The sequence below is a fragment of the Macrotis lagotis genome, chromosome 2 (assembly GCF_037893015.1).
Source record: "Macrotis lagotis isolate mMagLag1 chromosome 2, bilby.v1.9.chrom.fasta, whole genome shotgun sequence".
Classification (NCBI taxonomy): domain Eukaryota; kingdom Metazoa; phylum Chordata; class Mammalia; order Peramelemorphia; family Peramelidae; genus Macrotis; species Macrotis lagotis.
Window position 1 is genome coordinate 312,909,582 of NC_133659.1, and position 19,875 is coordinate 312,929,456.

The 19,875-nt window shown below is 38.4% G+C and overlaps 1 protein-coding gene and 1 long non-coding RNA gene across 5 annotated transcripts in view; one reads left to right on the top strand and one right to left on the bottom strand.

Annotated features, from left to right (window-relative positions):
* Positions 1 to 10,200: 10,200 nt before the first annotated feature.
* The window catches only part of NR2C1 (nuclear receptor subfamily 2 group C member 1), an 89,423-nt gene continuing 79,748 nt past the window's right edge, over positions 10,201 to 19,875 (bottom strand). For all 4 annotated transcript variants that reach the window (XM_074226604.1, XM_074226603.1, XM_074226601.1 and 1 more), the window contains 2 exons: positions 14,627 to 14,732; positions 10,201 to 10,720 (listed from right to left, as the gene is read on the bottom strand). In XM_074226604.1, coding sequence (XP_074082705.1) covers positions 10,546 to 10,720; positions 14,627 to 14,732 — 281 coding nt within the window. In that variant the 3' untranslated portion in view covers positions 10,201 to 10,545. The remainder of the gene's footprint in view (positions 10,721 to 14,626; positions 14,733 to 19,875) is intronic.
* Positions 14,654 to 18,105, top strand: LOC141515212 (uncharacterized). The gene is made up of 3 exons (XR_012476250.1): positions 14,654 to 14,931; positions 16,344 to 16,529; positions 17,751 to 18,105. It is a non-coding gene; the product is annotated as an uncharacterized LOC141515212 (long non-coding RNA).

Sequence of the window (19,875 nt, forward strand, 5' to 3'; positions counted from 1 at the left end):
AAATCCTAGCTGACACTTACACAGCATAATAACATACCCCCGAGAGCCGCTTCAGTGAATTCTGCTGGCGTGGTCCGTGGGGGCCCCCGAGTTGCTACTGACTACTTCTGAGCTTCCTAATACGATGAGCTCCCCATTGATTAGCAGACAGCCACACTTATTGGTTTTTGCAAAAAGCTAATGAGTTATAAGGACAGTTAGTTTAGAACACACCCTCCCAACTGGGAGCATTAGCATAGAAAGACCCTTGGAAAGAGTGAACTCAGCCCTCCCGGATACAACCTCTGCTTATTAAACACCTTTCTCAAATCCATAACCTTGTTTTACGAGGGGGTTATGCTCCTTGAAGGTTATTTTTCTTCTGGGTGACAGTTACCAACCAATGAGTATTTATTAAAAACAATGCACATGCTAAGCCTTAAGGATATAAAGAAACACAAAAGACAGGCCCTGCTCTCATGGGGGGGGGGGGGGCAATGTAAAAATAAGCAGGTAAAGAGAAGATTTACAGGGGAAGGGAGGTGGCACAGGGGATAGAGCTCTAGCCCTGGAGTCAGGAGGATGGGAGTTCAAATCCCTCTTTGATGTTTAATAATTACTTAACTGTGTGTTCTTGGGCAAGTCACTTAATCCCATTGCTTTGCAAAAACCAGAAAGAGAGAGAGAGACAGAGACAGAGACAGAGAGAGATTTCTATAGAATGAATTGGGAATACTGTAAGAAAGCCCTAAAACTAAGGAGGAGAGAGAGAGAGAGAGAGAGGATTTCTACAGAATTAATTGGGAGTAGTCTAAGAAGGAAAGCCCTAAAATTAAGAAGAGTTCAAATCCCCCTTCAGAAGCTTAATGATTGATTACTGAACTGTGTGATCTTGGGCAAGTCACTTAATCCTATAAATCCTTATAAAAACCAGGGAGAGAGAGGAGAGACAGAGATTTCTACAGAATAAATTGGGAGTAGTCTAAGAAGGAAAGACCTAAAATTAAGGAGGAATTGGTCAGGTTTCCCATAGATCCTTATACATCTATCTGTATTTTGGCCTCTCTGCTCCAAGTTGGCCTTGTCAACTAGTAAGTAGTCCAGCCGCTCTAATAACATGGTCATTGTGAGAGAATGGTGCCATTTGAGTCTCTTCAGGTTTACTCTCCACTGCTTATAGACACAAGGGTTGATGTCAAGACTTTTCTGAGCCCTGGTGGCAGAGAAGAGGTTTAGTAATAAGAATCCCCTGAAATTTGATTTCTTCAGTATTGAACTGCCATGCCACATAAAAACTACTGAAGGTGGAGTCGAGGATCATGGGGAAGAGCTCCCTTAAGTCTTCCATTTAATTCCTCTGTGACCTCGGGCAAATGATTTCACCTTCAGGACTGCTCTTTGCTCTTTGGACTTGCCTCTGAGGTCTCTTCTACAGCTATATAAATGAGCCAAAAGATTCTATACTACTGTGTTACTGACCGGTGGTGTCCAACTCAAAGACTTGGGCTACAGTCGAGTACTAACAATGAACAATGCATGAAGGAACATAAAAGGTATCATGAATCATGTTTTACCAGAAAAGGATTAGACCGGTCGTGCAGGGAGAGAGAGAGAGACATAGCAGATGGACAGCCAGAAAATTACACCAAAAGCCATAAAATACTAAAGCAACAATAACAGTAATCTCGAGGAAGGTCTTCATAGTTTATTATAAAATATGTTGGGTAAGCTGTCTGGAGAGAATTTGTACAAGGACAAGATAAAAAGGTCTGACTGTTTCAACGAACAGAGTACTCATACCAATAAGATCACAGTGATACTGACATATTGAAGTCTATCAACCCATATGTTTATGACTTTTTCATCTCTGAAATCATTGAGAATGATTCATATATACACATCTCTAAGAAGGAACTAGAAAGACATTTGTAGATTGTTTTCTATAGCAGATGTCTTCACTGTCATATAGTTGACTGAGAGGTGTTGAGAATGTAAAATCCCACTGTGTTCATTGTTTGCTGCTTAGAAATAAAAATTTGACTGTTTCAAAAACATTCTTGAGTGTTCTAACAAGGCATCTCTCATGTATATGATGAGTCTGTGATGTAGACAACTATGGAGTTCAATTTTATATTTTTTCAACATCAATATCAAGCAAAGTACAAAACAGGGAGAATCATAAAGAATCTTGTCTCTAGAGAATTGGGGGAAAACATTTGTTGAAACCTGTGGACCCACTTATCAGAATCATGCTTTTAAAGAACTGGGGAAAAGGCTCAACTTTTACTTTTCCCTTATTCAACTTCACAGATCCTTGAAATCCATCCACAAGTCTAAGATGAAGACCATCTAATCTAGTCCAAATCCTGCTCTATTTCAACTTTTTTTTTAAGGTTTTTTTGGCAAGGCAAATGGGGTTAAGTGGCTTGCCCAAGGCCACACAGCTAGGTAATTATTAAGTGTCTGAGGTCAAATTTGAACTCAGATCCTCCTGACTCCAGGGCCGGTGCTCTATCCACTGTGCCACCTAGCCAGCCCCTATTTCAACTTTTTTTTTTAGGTTTTTTTTTTCAAGGCAAACGGGGCTAAGTGGCTTGCCCAAGGCCACACAGCTAGGTCATTATTAAGTGTCTGAGACTGGATTTGAACCCAGGTACTCCTGACTCTAGGGCCCGTGCTTTATCCACTATGCCACCTAGCTACCCCTCGACTTTTAAATATTGTTGAAGACACTTTTTTTTAGAGGAATCCCTGAAACTACTTCCTTGGATATTGTTTCCCTAGGTAGAGACAACCTCATCATTTAAGAAGTTTCACAGGTTCATGGAACCCAGATCTAAACCTGAAAAAGAACCTTGGGATCATACGATAGTCTCAACATTTTGCCAATGAGCAAACTGAGGTTTACAGAGGCTAGGCAATTATCTCTGGTTTTATAGGTAAGCATTAGAAATGGGATCAGAACTCGGGCCCCCTGACACTGGAGCCAAGGTACTCTCTAACATACCGAAAATAGATCACTGGATCTGAAGTCAGAATCTAACTTCAAATACTTGTGGGACCCTATACAAGTCACCTAACCTTTCTCAATTTCCTCCTCTGTAAAATGGAGATTATAGGAGTAAGTCAGTTTTTTGTAAGGATCAAATGAGATGACACATATCAAGTATTTTGCAAAACTTACCGTGCTATATTAATGTTTGTGTGTATAACTCTGTTTGTACTTGCACAGATGAGTGTTTTGGGGGAGTTTGTTGTCATAGAGTTTTGTCTTAGGGCATCTAAGAGGAAATTCAATTCTGATTTCTTCTATCAAAGCATATACTTTCCCTCTCTTTTGAAAAGACCTCAGATTAGATTCAGCTTTTGTTTGTTCTCATTACCTTTCCTGAGCTTAATACACATGTTAAATGGTGGGTTCCTCTTCCCTGGAAGTCTTCAAGGGAGGCTAGATGACCATTCATCGTCTATGTTATAAAATAGATTCATGTTCAGGGATGAGTTGGGCTAGATTTCTTGATTAGTCCCTTCAGGCTCTGACATTCTATGGTGGTCCCTACCCACTATCTAACATACTTGTACCCAGTAGCCTTCAAAGATAGTGGAAGTTTCTATGCTCTTACTGCCCTCTAGTGAAAGAACTAAGGAAAAAAGATAAAATGAGCCTTTAGCTTAGCAGGGCCAAGTATTTGCTGATTCAGAACCTACATTTGGGTAAAATATTCAGAAATAGATCACATAGAATGAATGTTTCAATGTTTATATGCTCTTGTATTGCAATAAGTTCTACGTTTTGTAACTAATATCTCAAAATGAAAAAGGAAGACGCTGAGGCTAGAAATCTAGGCCCCTGATCACATAGCTAGTTGGCCCCAGAGCTGAAATTTGAACTCAGATCCCTGGATCTTAAGTCCAGTCCTCTTTCCTCACTATCCACATTGTTGACTGAGGACCGTTCACAGGCACAACATGGTTCTAGCCAATGGGATTAAGGAGAAGAGGAAGATTATTTATATTTATTAATGATGGATTCAACATGGCAATAAGAACATAAACAATATAGACAGGAGAACCCGAGCTCAAATCCAGCCCCAGACCCTTGGTACTTACTAGTTGTATGACCTTGGGCAAGTCACTGCTTCACAAAAACAAAAAATAATAATTATATGCAAAAGCAAAGATTTAAAGAAATTTAGAGCTAAAAAGAACTCATCTCTCTTATGAATCTTCAGTATTTTTTTTTTTGCCATAGGCTCTTTCCCAGCTGCCTACAAGCATCCTAAATCTGAAAAAGCAGTCTGTTGATTGGTCCATCCCATCTAGCCTCTTTACTAGCTCTTCTCCATCACTGCCCAAACTTCTTGGAAAAGTTCTGTCATTTCCATTTCCATACATACAACCTTTCCTCAACCACTCTACTGAAACTGTTTTCTCAAAGGACACCAGTGAACTCCTAATGGTCAAATGCAACAGCCCGCTTTGATTCCTCTTTTTCCTCTCTGATCTAGGCAGCATTTGGTACTATTAGATACCCCTACTTTAGGAATTCTCTCTTCTCCCTTGGCTTCCAGTACCACCTCCTCTTCTGTGGTCTTCCTTGTTGCTCCTGATCTCTTAATATAGATGCTGTTGTCTTTGACCCTTCTCTTTCTCTCTTGGTGATCTCATTCACTCTCATAACTTGAGCTACAACTTCTGTGCAGATAATTTTCAAAATAAATATTAAACTCCAGTTTAATCTAATCCAAAAAGCATTTATAACACATATGTACAAGGCATAGCAGGAGGGAAGGATTGGGGTAGAAAAAGAAAAAAAGAAAAACTGTACTGTTTTCAGGGAGCTTACATTCTACTGGAGACATACAACATGTAAAACATGAAATATGAATGTAATGCACATACATATATAACCCCACATAGGTATATATGTGGTCCATATAAACCCACACAGATACAGACATCATACAAATAAATATACCTATAAAAATATATAAATGCCCCTATATATACATATACACATATATATGTATATCTATCTAATCTATCTGCCTATCTATATGTTTTTGCTATGTTGGTAGAATGCATAGAGCACCAGACCTGAAGTCGAGAAGATTCATTTTCCCGAGTTTCAATCCAGCCTCCGGTACTTACTAGCTATATGACCCTGGGCAAGTCATTTAATCTTGGTAGACCAGTCCAGTGGCCAATCACTCCCATATCTCTGCCAAGGAAACTTCAAATGGAGTCAGAGAGTCAGACATGACTGAACAAGTAAAAATGCATGTATATAGTATAGATGGATATGTGTATATACATATATTTACATAATAATATAATATACATAATTTGTTTTTATTAAAAGTCTTGAGATTTCACTAGTGTAAACAGTGAAAGACAAATGTTAAATCTTCCAGAGATCAAAGGCAAAGTCCAGTACACACACACACACACACACACACACACACATTCCCATCTTTGAATATAAAGCACAGCAAATCTCTGCGTGTCTGCATTTGCATGTATACAAAAATGCTTATATACATATGCACATTGTAGACATATGTTTATATATATATGTATATTGTAGAGACATATGTTTATAAATACACTGTATTCACACATATGCACAGGCTGGAATGTAGATGTATATGAGTGTACATGTCTATATCTAGACTATATGCATTCAAACCAATGCATAGATACAAACACACAGATATATATATATACTATTAAAACTTAAAACTGCCCCTAAACACTTAAGCACACTGTTTAAGACTGTTTGAGGCTGGGGGTGGGGGGGAGGATCAGGTAAGGTTTTCTTATGGAAGACAGCCCATGAACTGAGCCTTGAAAGATGCAGGGGATTCCCAAAGGTACGAGGGAGAAAAGCCCCAAGTCCAGGTAAGGGGCATCACTTAGAGCAACAAGAAGTAAAGTCTGAGTCCAATGCATTGCCAGAAGGGGAATGGGGGGCTCTAGACTGATATTTCCAAGTTCCTTCAGGGAAATTTTACTGTTATCTGTCCTTCGGACATTGTGAACTCCGCATCCTTAATTCACTGTTTATTTTTTCCCCACAAACTTTGCCCATCACTGTTGGTGGCACCACAACTCACCTGGCCACCCCATGGTCCAGTTTCACCTTCCTTACCCAATGACTAGATCCTCTGTTCTTTGCCATCCTTCCTGAGGCTCCAATACTCCTTTCTATATACTTTTTTTCTGTTGGCTGAGAAAAGTTCACCCTTTTTGTCTTGTTCTCCGAGGCTCTCCACCATCTGGCACCACTGGTATTCCCAGGCTTATTTTACATGGTTCTCCCCTCTATTTTAGCTAAATGGACTTTTCATCTCTAAAATGCTTGGAAGGTTCCTCTGATCCTACCACATTGCCTTTTATTTCACTATGACACTTACCCAAGCCATAGTTTCCCTGATTGTAAAGTAGGTAAAATAATAAATACATAATACCCTACCTTCTGGATTGTTGTAAAAAACATTAAAGTGCAAGATGAATATAAATTATGACCCAGCTGTTGAATTTAAAAGTCAATTCAGAAAAACTGATCCCTTTCCGCTTCAGATCTGACAGACCATTTTTTGCACCACTTTGGGGCAGCTGGATGGTGGATAGAGCACCAAGTCTGGATCTGGCCTCAGATACTAGCTCTGTCACCCTAGGCAAGTCACTTAACTCCTATTGCCTCAATTCCTCATCTGTGAAAATGGAGACACATTGGAGAAGGAAAGAGCAAATCACTCCAATATCCTTGCCCCCAAAACTCAGTAGACAAAGTCAATGTGGTTACATAGAGTGGGATGGGATGGGACAACTGAACATCAATAATCCACTTATGCATTATAGTCATATGTGTAGGCAGCATATTGTCTCCAACACCCAACCTCATCCCTTTAGATCGAAAGCTTTAAGCAGTCAAAAAAATAAAATGCTTCATTTTAAATTTATCACTGGAAATCAAAACTACCATAAAAGCCCAACACTTTGATTACAAATTTGCTTTAATTATTGCTGCAAGAGCCTAGGTTCACAAGCATCCCTCTCTGAGTCTTTTCCCTTATCTATAAAAGAAGTGGGTTGGCTCAGATGGTTTCAGAAGCTCTTTATTGAAGCTCCCACATGGCTGAAAAGTACAAATAACCCAAACAGCATCAGAAAGACAGGTCATCTGTGGGCTTAAGTAAGCTGCCAGAACTAACAAACAATGTCTTTCTGAGGATATTGTACAATGGAAAAAGGAGCTAAGATGGAAAGACAAAGAGAAAAATGGACAATCCAAGTGATACACTGGCAGTTGAAATGCTAAACAAGAGGATCCAGTGATCCAACTCATTGATAAATCTTTGGAGTACAGTACTTCGTGAACAAAGAGGCTGCAACTGGCATCAGTGGAGGAATGACACTGATGAAAACATGGGACCAAAATTTCAAATACTCCTTAGGTCATTCCATTTAAAGGGGCTCCCTAGATGGAGAATATTGCCCCTCTCCTGAACCTCTTCTAAGTGGGAAGGAATTTTGGAGAAGCTCAGGATTCCTTCCCAATCCTTTTTAACCACATATGCCACTCTCCTCCCTATATGAAAGAATCAACCAACTTAGGTCCCACGCAGATCTCCACCTAAGATCCAATGATCAAAGTCAGGGGCAAGAATTCTGCAGAGTCAGCCATCCTGACCAATATTCAGAGACACTTCTGTGGAAATCTTGGAGGATTGGGAGAAACCCAGGAAGGGGTCTGCATGATGTTAAAAGAAGGTGGAAAAACTCAAAGGCAAAAACCAAATGTAAGAACAAAATACAAGTCAAATTTGCAATCTGACAATGAGAACTTCTTTTATCTTCTACCCCATCTCCCTTCCTCCCTGGTCTCCCAAGTCAAGGAAAATAGATCTAATTTAGAACAAAAGGGGACCCTATGAAAAGGGATCATTTAGTTATTAAAACAGCTTGGTGTATAGTGGGCAAAACACTGATCTTGGAGAGAAAATTGAGTTCAAATCCCAGGTCTGACATACAGTGGGTGACCCTAAGGTCACTTAAGTTCTCTGCACCTCAGTTTCTTTATCTGTCATATGGGAAGAACAATTCTTGCATTGCCTTTTTCAGAGAGTTAGTTTTCATAAGGTTCTTGTTAAACCTTAAAATACACTATAAAACTCATTTCCCATATGAAAAAGCAACTGAGGGTCATAAAACCTCCCTAAGTATACAATGGTTGCAATGTTAATAGTTCTTAAAATAATTTTAAAATCGAATCCTTATTTTTTTATATTTATATTTTATGTTTAGATATGTTTCAATTTTTAAAAAATTTTTTTTCAAGGCAATGGGTTTAAGTGACTTGCCCAAGGCCACACAGCTAGGTAATTATTAAGTGTCTGAGGTCAGATTTGAACCCAGGTACTCCTGATTCCAAGGCCAGTGCTTTATTCACTGCACCACCTAGCCGCCCCAATTTTTTTTTAATTTTTAGGATTTATAAAGCACTGGCTTCACAACGATCTTGCTATCCTCATTTTATAGAAAATTGATGTTCGGTCAGAGTGATTTGCCAAGGTCATACCCAGAGGCACACATGCCAGAATTTGAATCCAGGGTCTCTGACTGGGATCTTTTCACAATACCATGGATTTCCAAATACTTCAACTTAAAAACATTCTGTTGCATGAGCAATAACATCTCATCCCTTTCTGAATGGCAAAGCTTTATACCGGTAAGACAAAAACAGCCTAAAGATAATATAATGGAATGAATAAAGCAAGGAATTTGATGAGACTAAAGACACAAGACACAGACATTTGTAATGCAAGTATTACTTTAATACAGTTCTTTGAAACACCTCCAAATATGACTACAAGTTTAATCAGGAAAATGCTTAAAAGACACGTATCTCTTAAATGTATGTACATTATTTTAAAGGATTATTTTCCTGAAATCTTGTCTTGCTACATTGGATTTTATAAAGTATAAAATTATTTTTTTTCCATTTGAAGGTTTTATACTAAATGTATTGTTCCTCTTAGTTTAAAATTATAAACCCATTGACAAAAATCTCATTTTTAACTGGCAAAAAAGCCACCCTTAATAAACAGGTGAAGACCATAGGCTAAGACATTTTATTTTCTTTATTTTATTTACTAGATAGTAATGATTAGTGAACACCACAGGAAAAATCCAGCTCCTCTTTTGTTACAAAAGACTTTACCAAAAATCCATTTTTGCTACCTGTAATGTAATTTCCAGATTGGTTTTTACAAATCAGTGAATTTTAATGTGAAACAATTCACAGGGGAAACAAAGAAATGTCTTAAAATCAATATCAAATTAGCTCAGAAAAACATGTATTAAGGAAGACACTATAACCAAGAACTCAAAATGTTTTTGAAATGGTGATAATGGAAGCTTACATGCCTATCATCATTAAAATACAGTGAGGATCCTTGCATATTTCTCCCTTTCACAGCAGGTAAGAGAACTGCTGCTAAATAAAAATATATGATCGAGTTTTATAAATTAGGCACAGCCACCCTGCAAATTCAAATTTGTCATTACAGATGGGTTATTTAAAAATCAACAGATTTTTTTCTCCTCACACTCAAATGTACTATGAAATTACTCCAAAATGTGAGAAATGAAAATCCTGAGGTCAGAATGCTCTTTAGAGAAAGAAGAGCAATTGATACTAGCTAGTGTTAGAAATGCTCAAAAACCAAAACAAAACAGAACACAACTCTGGGCTCAGTCAGAGTGGCTCTCTTAAAACACAGTGGATAACTAAAAACAGGAGAACACAGAATAAAGTGTCTTGGCCAACACTTTACTCTAAAACCAATTTTCTATGGCATAAATAAAAAGTGCTTGTTATCTACTAGTACACAACACTAAAACAGCAACCCTGAACATCCGGAATTGCCCAGGACCCATTGCCAGCAATGGGGTTGGTATACTGGGGATGCCATGGCATTTACAAAAGTTTAAAAAACATTTTTTTTTCTACTTTGATTTCCCTGCAGTTTTAATGGCATCCTCACACCATTAAGCAAAAAACCTATTTCTTTTTCACATATTAATTGAAACAAAAGTGAGTTCTATTACAGAAATGTGGAAATCGAAGGCAATCCCTGGGCTCTTTAGGGATTTCAGACCACTGAGTTTTCATATTGGTTCATGATTAAATTAAACATAAATAGAACAACACTCTGAAAGGAAAATTAATTTATTATTATTTTTTTCCAACATGAAATGTGCAGAGACATCTTAGCTCACACAGGTCAGTGGTGCTCCTGATGGCTCTTTGCCAAGGCAGAATTCTGAAGACTCCTCATCCACTTAAATATGAGACTAGGAAGGAAGATGAAAGTCATTCCTGGTACATGCTGAGTCATTTATAAATTCTTGAAGGTCATGTGAAAAAGAAAACTATTTGGATTTCAGTCAGCTATTAAAAATGAAATGTCCAGATATGGGTGGAAGGATCAGATATAGTCTGGTTTCTTATGTTCTAAAGAAACAAGTTTATGTCTACAGCAGCACAATAGCATGCTTTCAAATGCCATGACCAATTATCTGAGAGTTATAATCTGCAGTCTCCATCTTAAAAATGTATGGGATGACGCTGTCAATTCGTACATTGCCAATGAGACCTTTAAAAAATAATTCTTCTGTGACAGTAGCACTCATCAGCCTTAGTGCAGGCAATCTGAGAAGTAGCCTGGATAACCTAAAAAGGACAAAACCATGTCAGAAATCAGACAAAGAGAAATAAATACAGGGAAGCTTAGAGACAAATCTACATTCATTTATTATCTCGCCTGAGCTTCTGGTTTCATTGTCAGCTTGTTTTCATAACACTGTTGTTTTACTGAAATACCATTTCTTGTCAATGAAAATTAAAGTAACATTCATTAAAGAGGAAAAACACAAGAATTACATACAAAACTTGTGGCATAATTTAAATCTCAGATTTTGGAAATTTTAAAATGGATAATGAAGTTCTTAATTCATAGTAATCCACAAAATAGAGTCTGCAAACTGTGTAGTGAGTGTACTAAGGGAAAAAGAGGAGAGGTTGTAGGAAGTCACCATAATAAAGGTTAGGATCACTAAAGACTTTTCGGAGAAAGGCAACAGATTTTTTTAAAGGGGAAATTAAACAAGAGCAATAGGCTAGAAGTCTCTGAAAGGATTGTTTGCTTGCCCCTCATTTTCAAAAAGGACATCTCAAACCCAGTACACCCAAAGCAGAACTCACTATCTTTCTTCCAAACTCTTCCCTCTTCTGCACTCCATTATTATAGCAGAGGGCAGCATGATCCTCCTTTTCATTCAGGTTTGTAATTTGGTGTCATTCCTGACTCATCAATCTCACTCCACACATCCAATCCAATGACGAATCTCATCGTTTCTACTTTCACGTCTCTCGTATCTGTCCCCTTCTTTACCCTCACACAGGCACTAATCTAGCTCGGGTCTCTATCCCCTCTTACCTTGACTACTGCAATAACTTTCTAAATGGTTCTTAAATGCCTAAAGTCTCTCCCTGTTCTAAATCATCCTCTTTTCAGCTGCCAAGGTGACTTCTATAAAGTATGTCTGCCAATGACACAGCTTCTTCCCCCACACTAAATGGGGTTCACACTAAATGGGGTTCACTCTAGGATCAAATATAAAAACTCTATCCTGTAAAGCTTATATTGGTCTTCCCCTTCCTCCCTTACCATGTCAGCTTCCTCTGTTTATTCCTTGCCTGTGACATTCCAAAAGAATCAACAAAACATTTGCTAATAATCAGGAAGGGCAGTACAAACGAAGCTGAATCAGCCACCTTAAATTTCCTTTTAAAGCATGACGGCAGTCATCTCTGGAAGAACCACATCAAGAAAGACATAATGATGCTTAAGAAGGCTCAGAGAAATGGAAGAAGAATGAGAAAGGAAGTGGAGGCATTTTTATCTGGAGCAAGAAAGGGCAGACTTTACTCTGAACAGTAAGGACTTGAGAAGAAACACAAATGATGGTCAAGAAGGTTTCCTGAATTCCCAGACTGAGCTCCACCACCTGAAACTCAAACAAACTTTATACAAGAATCCAAAAAGCTTGTTCATGGAGAAGAACAATTTCCAGTCAATAAGTCCAATGAGAAATATTTGGGGGAGCACACAGCTGATCTTCTAAGGTTAGAATCCTACGAATATAGATCTAGACCTTGAGGGACCCTAAGGGTCATCTAGTCCAACCCTCTCATTTACAGGACAAAATAAAGGACATCAAGAGACAGAAAGGGCAAGGTTGGGGCATAAACATCATGGAGATGGGAACGTGTGAGCAAAGATATGGAGATGTTTGAATAGTAGATGACAATTAGTTCCCTTTGCCTGGAACAGAGTATAAGATAGAATACAGAGTACTAAGATCTTGGCAACTGGTCCCATCACTTCTGGCAAAGGGAGGGAGAAGAAAATGGAAGCAGTGTCAGATGTTACATTCTTGGGCTTAAAGATCATGATAGAGCGAATGATTTCAGAAAAACCTATAAAGACCCACATGAACTATGCTGAGTGAAGTCCCTGGAACCAGGAGACCATTGTACACAGTAACAATAACACTGTGTGATGACCAATTAAGAGGACTTGCTCTTCTCAGCATTACAATGATCAAAGACAATTCTAAAAAGACCTGGATTAGAAAATGCCATCCACATCCAGAGGGACCCAGAACTATGGAGTCTGAATGCAGAACAAAGCATCTATGTTCACTTTTAAAAAATCTGTTGTATGTTGTTTCTTTTTCATACTTTTTTCCCCTTTTTGTTCTAATTCTTTTTTCACATTACTAATATGGAAATATGTTTAACAGTATTGTACATGTATAATAGATTACTTGCTGCAAAGGGGGGAGGGAAGAGAGAGAGAGGGAGAAAAATGTGGAACTCAAACTCTTACAATAAATGAATACTAAATCCTTACATGTAACTAGAAAAAAAATTAAAAAGATCACTGTAGATGGCAACTGCAGCCATAAATTAAAAGATGCCTACTCTTTGGAAAGAAAGCTATGGCAAATCTAGACAGCATACTAAAAACAGAGATATCACTTTGTTGACAAAGGTCCAAAGAGTCAAAACTATGGTTTTCCCCATACTATTGTATGGCTGTGAGATTGGACTATAAGCAAAGTTCTCTCAATGCTTTCCAAGTGTGGTGCTGGAGAAGACTTTTAAGAGTCCCTTGGATAGCAATGAGATCCAATCAGTCAATACTTATAAAAATTAACTCTGACTATTCACTGGAAGGTCAAATACTAAAGCTGAAGCGTAAATGCTTTGGTCACATAAATGAGAAGAGAGGAATCATTGAAAATGATCCTGATGTTGGGAAAGACTAAAGGCAAAAAGAAAAGGGGACAATAGAGATGAGATGGATAGATAGTATCATGGAAGCAATAAAAGGAGCTTGGCCAGATTTTGGAGATAGTGGGGGATATAAGGGCCTGGTACTATAGACCATGGGGACACAAACCAAACAATTGAAAGACAACAGAGAATGCAAGAAAAAGAGGCTGGATAGGTAGGTTGGAACCCTATTGCACAGGGTCTTGAATACCAGGATCAGAAGACTGTATTTCAATAAAGGTTTGTGAGGTATGTGGCTGAAAAAGTTAGATGCATGCTTTACAAAAAAAAAGCAGTGCAGCATAGTTCATAGAAAGCTGGCCTTGGAGGGGCGGCTAGGTGGCGCAGCGGATAGAGCACTGGCCTTGGAGTCAGGAGGACCTGAGCTCAAATCCAGGCTCAGACACTTAATAATTACCTAGCTGTGTGGCCTTGGGCAAGCCACTTAACCCCACTGCCTTGAAAAAATCTTAAAAAAAAAAGGGAAAAAAAAAAGAAAGCTGGCCTTGGAATTGATGAGATGTGTATTTAAATGCCAGTCTCTCTCTAGCCCAGGCAGCAAAGACTTTAATCACTTGTGGCATTTAAAAAAAATTCTGAACTGATCTCTACTTCCACCTCATCCCACCCCACAGTGTTTTCATAGAGCAAAATGGCAGTGCATAAAAACCTCTCTGTTGCTGAGTTAAAGTTGATTTAGATGTTTATAAGTGGGTCAGATGAGGGAATATATGCCTGTAATCCCTGCTCCTGGGGAAACCAAGGTGGGTGGACTGCTTGAATTAGCGAGTTCTGAGTTGTGTGGACCAATGATGCAAACCCCTGGGGCTTAAATTCTGGCCCAGATCAGAAGTCAAGCAAGTCAAAACTTCCATGGGGGCTGTGCAATAATGGGTCTGAGCCTGTAGCTACATCAAAGACCCAGTCTCAAAGAATAAATGAATGAATGAAATTATTCATTGAAAGGAAACTCCTGAAAAACTCAATGATACAAAAATTCCCCTCACCAATTTTCAAAATGAATTGAACTGCAGATGTATTCATGAGAATTTCTAAAAGAATTTCCAATTAGTATAACTGCTCGTCTTTCTCATATTCCCCAAGTAAATACCACCACCACCACCACCACTGCCACTGCCACCACCTGGAATTCATACTGAACATTTCTGATTTGCCTAGATCATCTTATTTGATCAGAGATGGGTGCAATTACAGAATCATTTAAATTCTACAAACCTGTAGGTGTCATCTGGGTATGTTTTTGTTATGTAATCCTGAAATTCCATGTAAGCTTTTTCTTGAAATTTCTCAATTTGTCCCATGTTTTCTAGGCCTGGATGATCTGGAACAACAAGGCAGACATGGTTACTCTAAGTCAGCAAGTCTAAGTGGGTACCAGACCTGAGCAGAGGGGATCAGGGAAGAAGCTCATCAGGGACTTGCCCTCCCTGCCTTTCTTGAGATTGTGACCTACAGCTGGATCTGTCACCCACTGTCTCTAAGCCTGGGCTAACCACTGAAGCCTTGGCACAGGAAAGCAGGTAGCTGTCTTGACTCCATTTGCTCCCTGGCCTTGCCCCAGGGTTGCCAATTCATTCCTCAGTAGACTCTCAGATCCTAATGGACTAATGGATAAAAACCACATAATATATGAATGAATTATAGCATGCATTTTTCTATAACACAATCAGCAAACATATGAGAAACTCAGTCTTTGAAGAAATGATGTCACTATGTAATGATCTTCCTTAAGAACAGAGCCTTTAATAAACAGAGCCTGGAGCTATAATTCAGAGACTTGATTTTTGTTCTAGTTCTGCAACTGGATAGCTGAATTCAAGTCAGTAACTTCTCTGGGCCTCAACTATATTAAATTCAAACCAATGTTTATTAAGTGCCCCTTCAGGCAAATGACTTAACTTGGGAGGGCCTCAGTTTCACTGTCTGTGAAAAATGAGGAAGTGATCTACTAGAGGTATGAATCTAAGAGTTAAAAGAAAGAGGGAAGGAACCCAAAGCTACAAAAATATGAATTACAGCACTTTATAATGTAAGAACAAATGAGAAAAGAAAAGGGTACCCATAAATGTGGAAAATGGCTGAAAAAATGATGGTACATGAAAATAATGGAATAATTACCACATCATAAGATGTAACTAAAGGGATAGTTTCAGAGAAAAGAGGCAGTGAAAATGGAGAAATAAGACAATGAAAGATGGAATGAAGAAAGTATCTCAAAGTTAATGGACATGAAAGTAGAACATTTGTGGAGGATGGCAAGATCATGGGCATGACTACCTCTGTCTAGTGCTGACATAGGATGGAGGAGGTCATGGGAAATTAGAGGAAATGAGAAATTAGGGTATCTGAGGGAACATCAATTTGGAACATATCTGCTGTTTAGCTCAGTGTCTGCACTAAGTAGGCACTTGATTATTTACTGACTGACTGACATGTATGTTGAAGCACCCTTGTATCTGGACAGGACTTAGGGTAGAGAAAAAGACTGTGAAGTAGGCACTGAAGTCACTGAGGAAAGGAAGAAAATGTGGCAAAATTAGGAGTCATCAGAATCTGAACTGAGTGAATTAAAAAAATGCAAAGAATAGCAATAAAGAAAAAAGTAATGACCTTGAAAGGCATATTTTAGAATGAAGGCAGAAGGTGGAGCAGTGGATAGAAAGCCACGTCTAGAGCCAGGAAGACCTAGTTCAAATCCAGCCTCAGCTGTGTGCCCTGGGGCAAGCCACCTTACCCTGGTTGCCTCAGTTTCCCCATCTGTAAAATGAGCTGGAGAAGGAAATGGCAAACTCTGCCAAGAAAACCCCAAAAGGGATAAGAGAGTTGGACATGACTGAAAACGACTAAATAACAAGTTCATAATAAAAATCATTAAGTACTGGGCCTAAAACCAATTCCAAGTAGTGGCAGTCTTTATCTTTTTCTCAATCAGGTCTTTACTGTGTCCTCCCTCTGGTGCCAGGATTCCTCCTGATGGCACCATCAAGGTGTCCAGATCAAAGAACAGAGTGAGAATGAGACACCAAATGCACTCACACAAAGAAGCTGTGGACAATCTGATAAAGCCTGAGGATCATGATGTGCTAACGAAAACATAGACTTTGCAAGTGAAATAAAGGTAAACTGGAGAAAACTTCAGTGATGAGGCAAGATGTATCTTCCAGCCTGGGTAATCTGGAAAGGCTACCAAAGGAGGAAAGGCACAGATCAAGAAGGAGCCAGCAGGTTAGGAAAGGTTAGCAAAGGCCTTGAAAGCCCTCAGGAAAGTCAGACCTGCTGGGATTGGGGAAATAGTATGAATTTTCTGAATGACAAGGGAAGAGTCAAATTTAAATAAAGCCCTACATGTGGAGGCAGGAAGGCATCACAAATGCAGATGCAGGCTTTCAGGTGAGTTAAATGATGTGAGAATGGACCAGAAGGTCAGGCAGAAGAAATGTCTCCAAGAAAAGTGAACAGAGGGGCAGCTAAGTGGCACAGTGGATAGAGCACTGACCCTAGAGTCAGGGGGACCTGAGTTCAAATCCAGCCTCAGACACGTAATAATTACCTAGCAGTGTGACCTTGAGCAAGTCACTTAACCCCATTTCCTTGCAAAAAACCCCAAACAAACAGAAAAGTGAACAGAGTTCACTGACCTAACACAGGGAATAAAGAAGAAAGACCTGAAGATGAACCCAAGGTTCTAAGTCTAGAGAACTGCAAAAGTAATGATGCTTCGGAGGAAAGACCAAGGCAGGAGAGGGGGGTCCTAAGGAGGTGAGTGAATTTGGTTTGTGACAAAATGAGTTCAAGGAGAACTGACCACTGAACACTAATGTGACCCACAAGCTACTGGAGACCTAAGGGCAGAACTCAGAATGGAAGATACAATAAAAGTTCCTAATAACTAGGAGATCATTTCAAAAAGTCAGCCTGGCAGATACTAGCTAGGACCCCAGAGCACTCAGCATGTACAAATAGGACAATGGCAACTAAGAAAGTTGACGTGGTCTTAACCAGCATAATGAGAGGCATAACTTCTGGGAGTAAAGGGGTGACAGCCCTATAACCTCTCTTGGTAAGACAACAGCAGTCATGGGTACCACATTTCAGGACTAAATAAGCGAGATGACTGATCTAGAGAATTCAGACAACAATCAAAGTATCAGAGAACAGCAGCATTTGCACTTTTATGTCACTTGTATGAGAAAAGTACTTTGCAAACTACCAAGTCAATTAAGTATGTTGTTACTATTGTTTTTGTTCAGTCATTTCAGTCATGTTCAACTCTTTATGATCCCATTTGAGATTTCCTTGGCAGAGGTAACTGGAGTGGCTTTGCCATTTCCTTCTCCAGCTCACTTTACAGATGAGAAGACTGAGACAGCCAGGGTGAAGTGACTCATCCAGGGTCACACAGCTTATAAGGATCTACCACAAAATGGAACTCTGGAAGAGGAGTCTTCCTGCACCAGGCCCAGAGCTTGGAGCTCTATGACGCCACCCAGCAGCCTGGCAATAAGTATAAGTTATTCTTATTAGTGGCATGATAGACACACTCTGACACTCAAGAATTCTAAAACCTGGAGTATTCTAAATAAAAAGGGAGAATCTATTAAAATGATAAAAAGAAATGGGAGTAATTTTTATTATTTTGTGCTTCAATTAGAGGTTAAAAATAAGTTATAAAAAATGTTCCCAAAACAAAGAAAACTGGCAGGTCACAATCTGTATATTTTTACTAAGATCATTCATTCTTATTGTTTGAATAAAATAGTTTTGAAACTATAGATTTTGAAAATAATATAACCTTTGCAGGCAAAATATTGCTAGTACAAAATAGTAAAGGAAAATTCTTTAAGGCCATTATCAACAGTGATCATAGATAAGATACCAATGATAAAAATACATTACCAATTAATGTTCAAAATTAAGAAAAAGTTTAAAGAATTAGTAAAAATTCTCTGGTGACTAAAATAGAACAGAAAATGAGAACTAAAAGGATCTGGAATTACTTAACTTAATGAAACTAAATTGGATGTCAGCCTGAATAAATGTTTCACTTTTAGCTTTGTCTCTTGAGTCTGGGGAATAGGATAACAAAGTTGGCAAACTGGTTAAAGCAGGAAATGGGGAGACATGATTAACTCATGTGGAACATAAGGAGCAATAATAACGAAAAAAAGCCTCACAAATTTTATCCATGTCATTCAGGGCCAGAAAATTTTTTCAATGGTTCACAATTACTCTGCAGTCTCTGAAAGTCAATTCCAAATCATAAACATGAAAAACATATGAGCAAAATTTTGCAAAATTTAGCAGTTGACAATCCAGTTTTTGTTCATTACACTGACATTAAAACTAGTGAAGTAGAAGAGAAATAACAGTGCTGAAAGCAGAGCAGAACATTTTTTGTAGAAATTGTGATGAGAAGGAAAGCAGGATATTGGGGTATAGCAAGTAACTCTGATAAAGGCTTCATTTCTCAAAATACATAGTGAACTGAGTTGAACTTGTAAGAATAGGAGTCTTCCCCAATTGATAAATGGTCAAAGGATATGAACAGGAAGTTTGAAGAAAAATAAATCAAAGGTATTTATAGTTGCATAATAATGCTCTAAATCACTACTGATTAGAGAAATGCTAATTAAATCAACTCCAATGCACCACTTCACACCTATCAGATTGAATAATATGACAAGGAAAAAGGAAAATGACAAATGTTAGAGGGGTTGTGGAAAAACTGAGACAGTAATAAATTCTTGGTGGAGTTGTGAACTAGTCCAATCATTTTGGAGAACAATTTGGAACTACTTCCAAAACACTACAAAATTGTGCAATCTGTTGATCCAGCAATACCACTATTAGGTTGCATCCCAAAGATCAAAGGAAAAAAGAAAAGGACCTATTTATATGAAAATATTTATAGCAACTCTTTGGGGTGGCAATGAATTGGAAATTGATGGGATTCCCATTAATTGGGAAAAGGCTGAACAAGTTGTGATATGTGATTGTGATGAAAAGTTATTGTGCTATAAGAAATGATGAGCAGGATGGTATAAGAAAAACCTGGGAAGACTTATATGAACTGATGAGGAATGAAGGGATCAGAAGCAGAACTGTACTCAGAAATAACAATATGGTACAATGATCAACTTATGAATGACTTAGATATTTTGATCAATGCAATGATCCAAGACAATTTTGAAGGAATTATCATGAAAAATGCCATCTAGTTCCAGAGAAAGAATTGATGGAGCTTGACTGTAGTCTGAAGAATATTTTTTTAACTTTATTTTTCTTGTTTTTTGGGGGGGAGGGGATCTGTGTTTTCTTTTACAGCACAGTTAATAGGGAAATGTGTTTTACCTGACTTTATATGTATAATCTATATCAAATTACTTGCCATCTCAAGGAGGACAGAAAAGGAGGGAGGGAAAGGATTTGGAACTCAAAATTTAAAGACCCTCATTGCTTAGCTT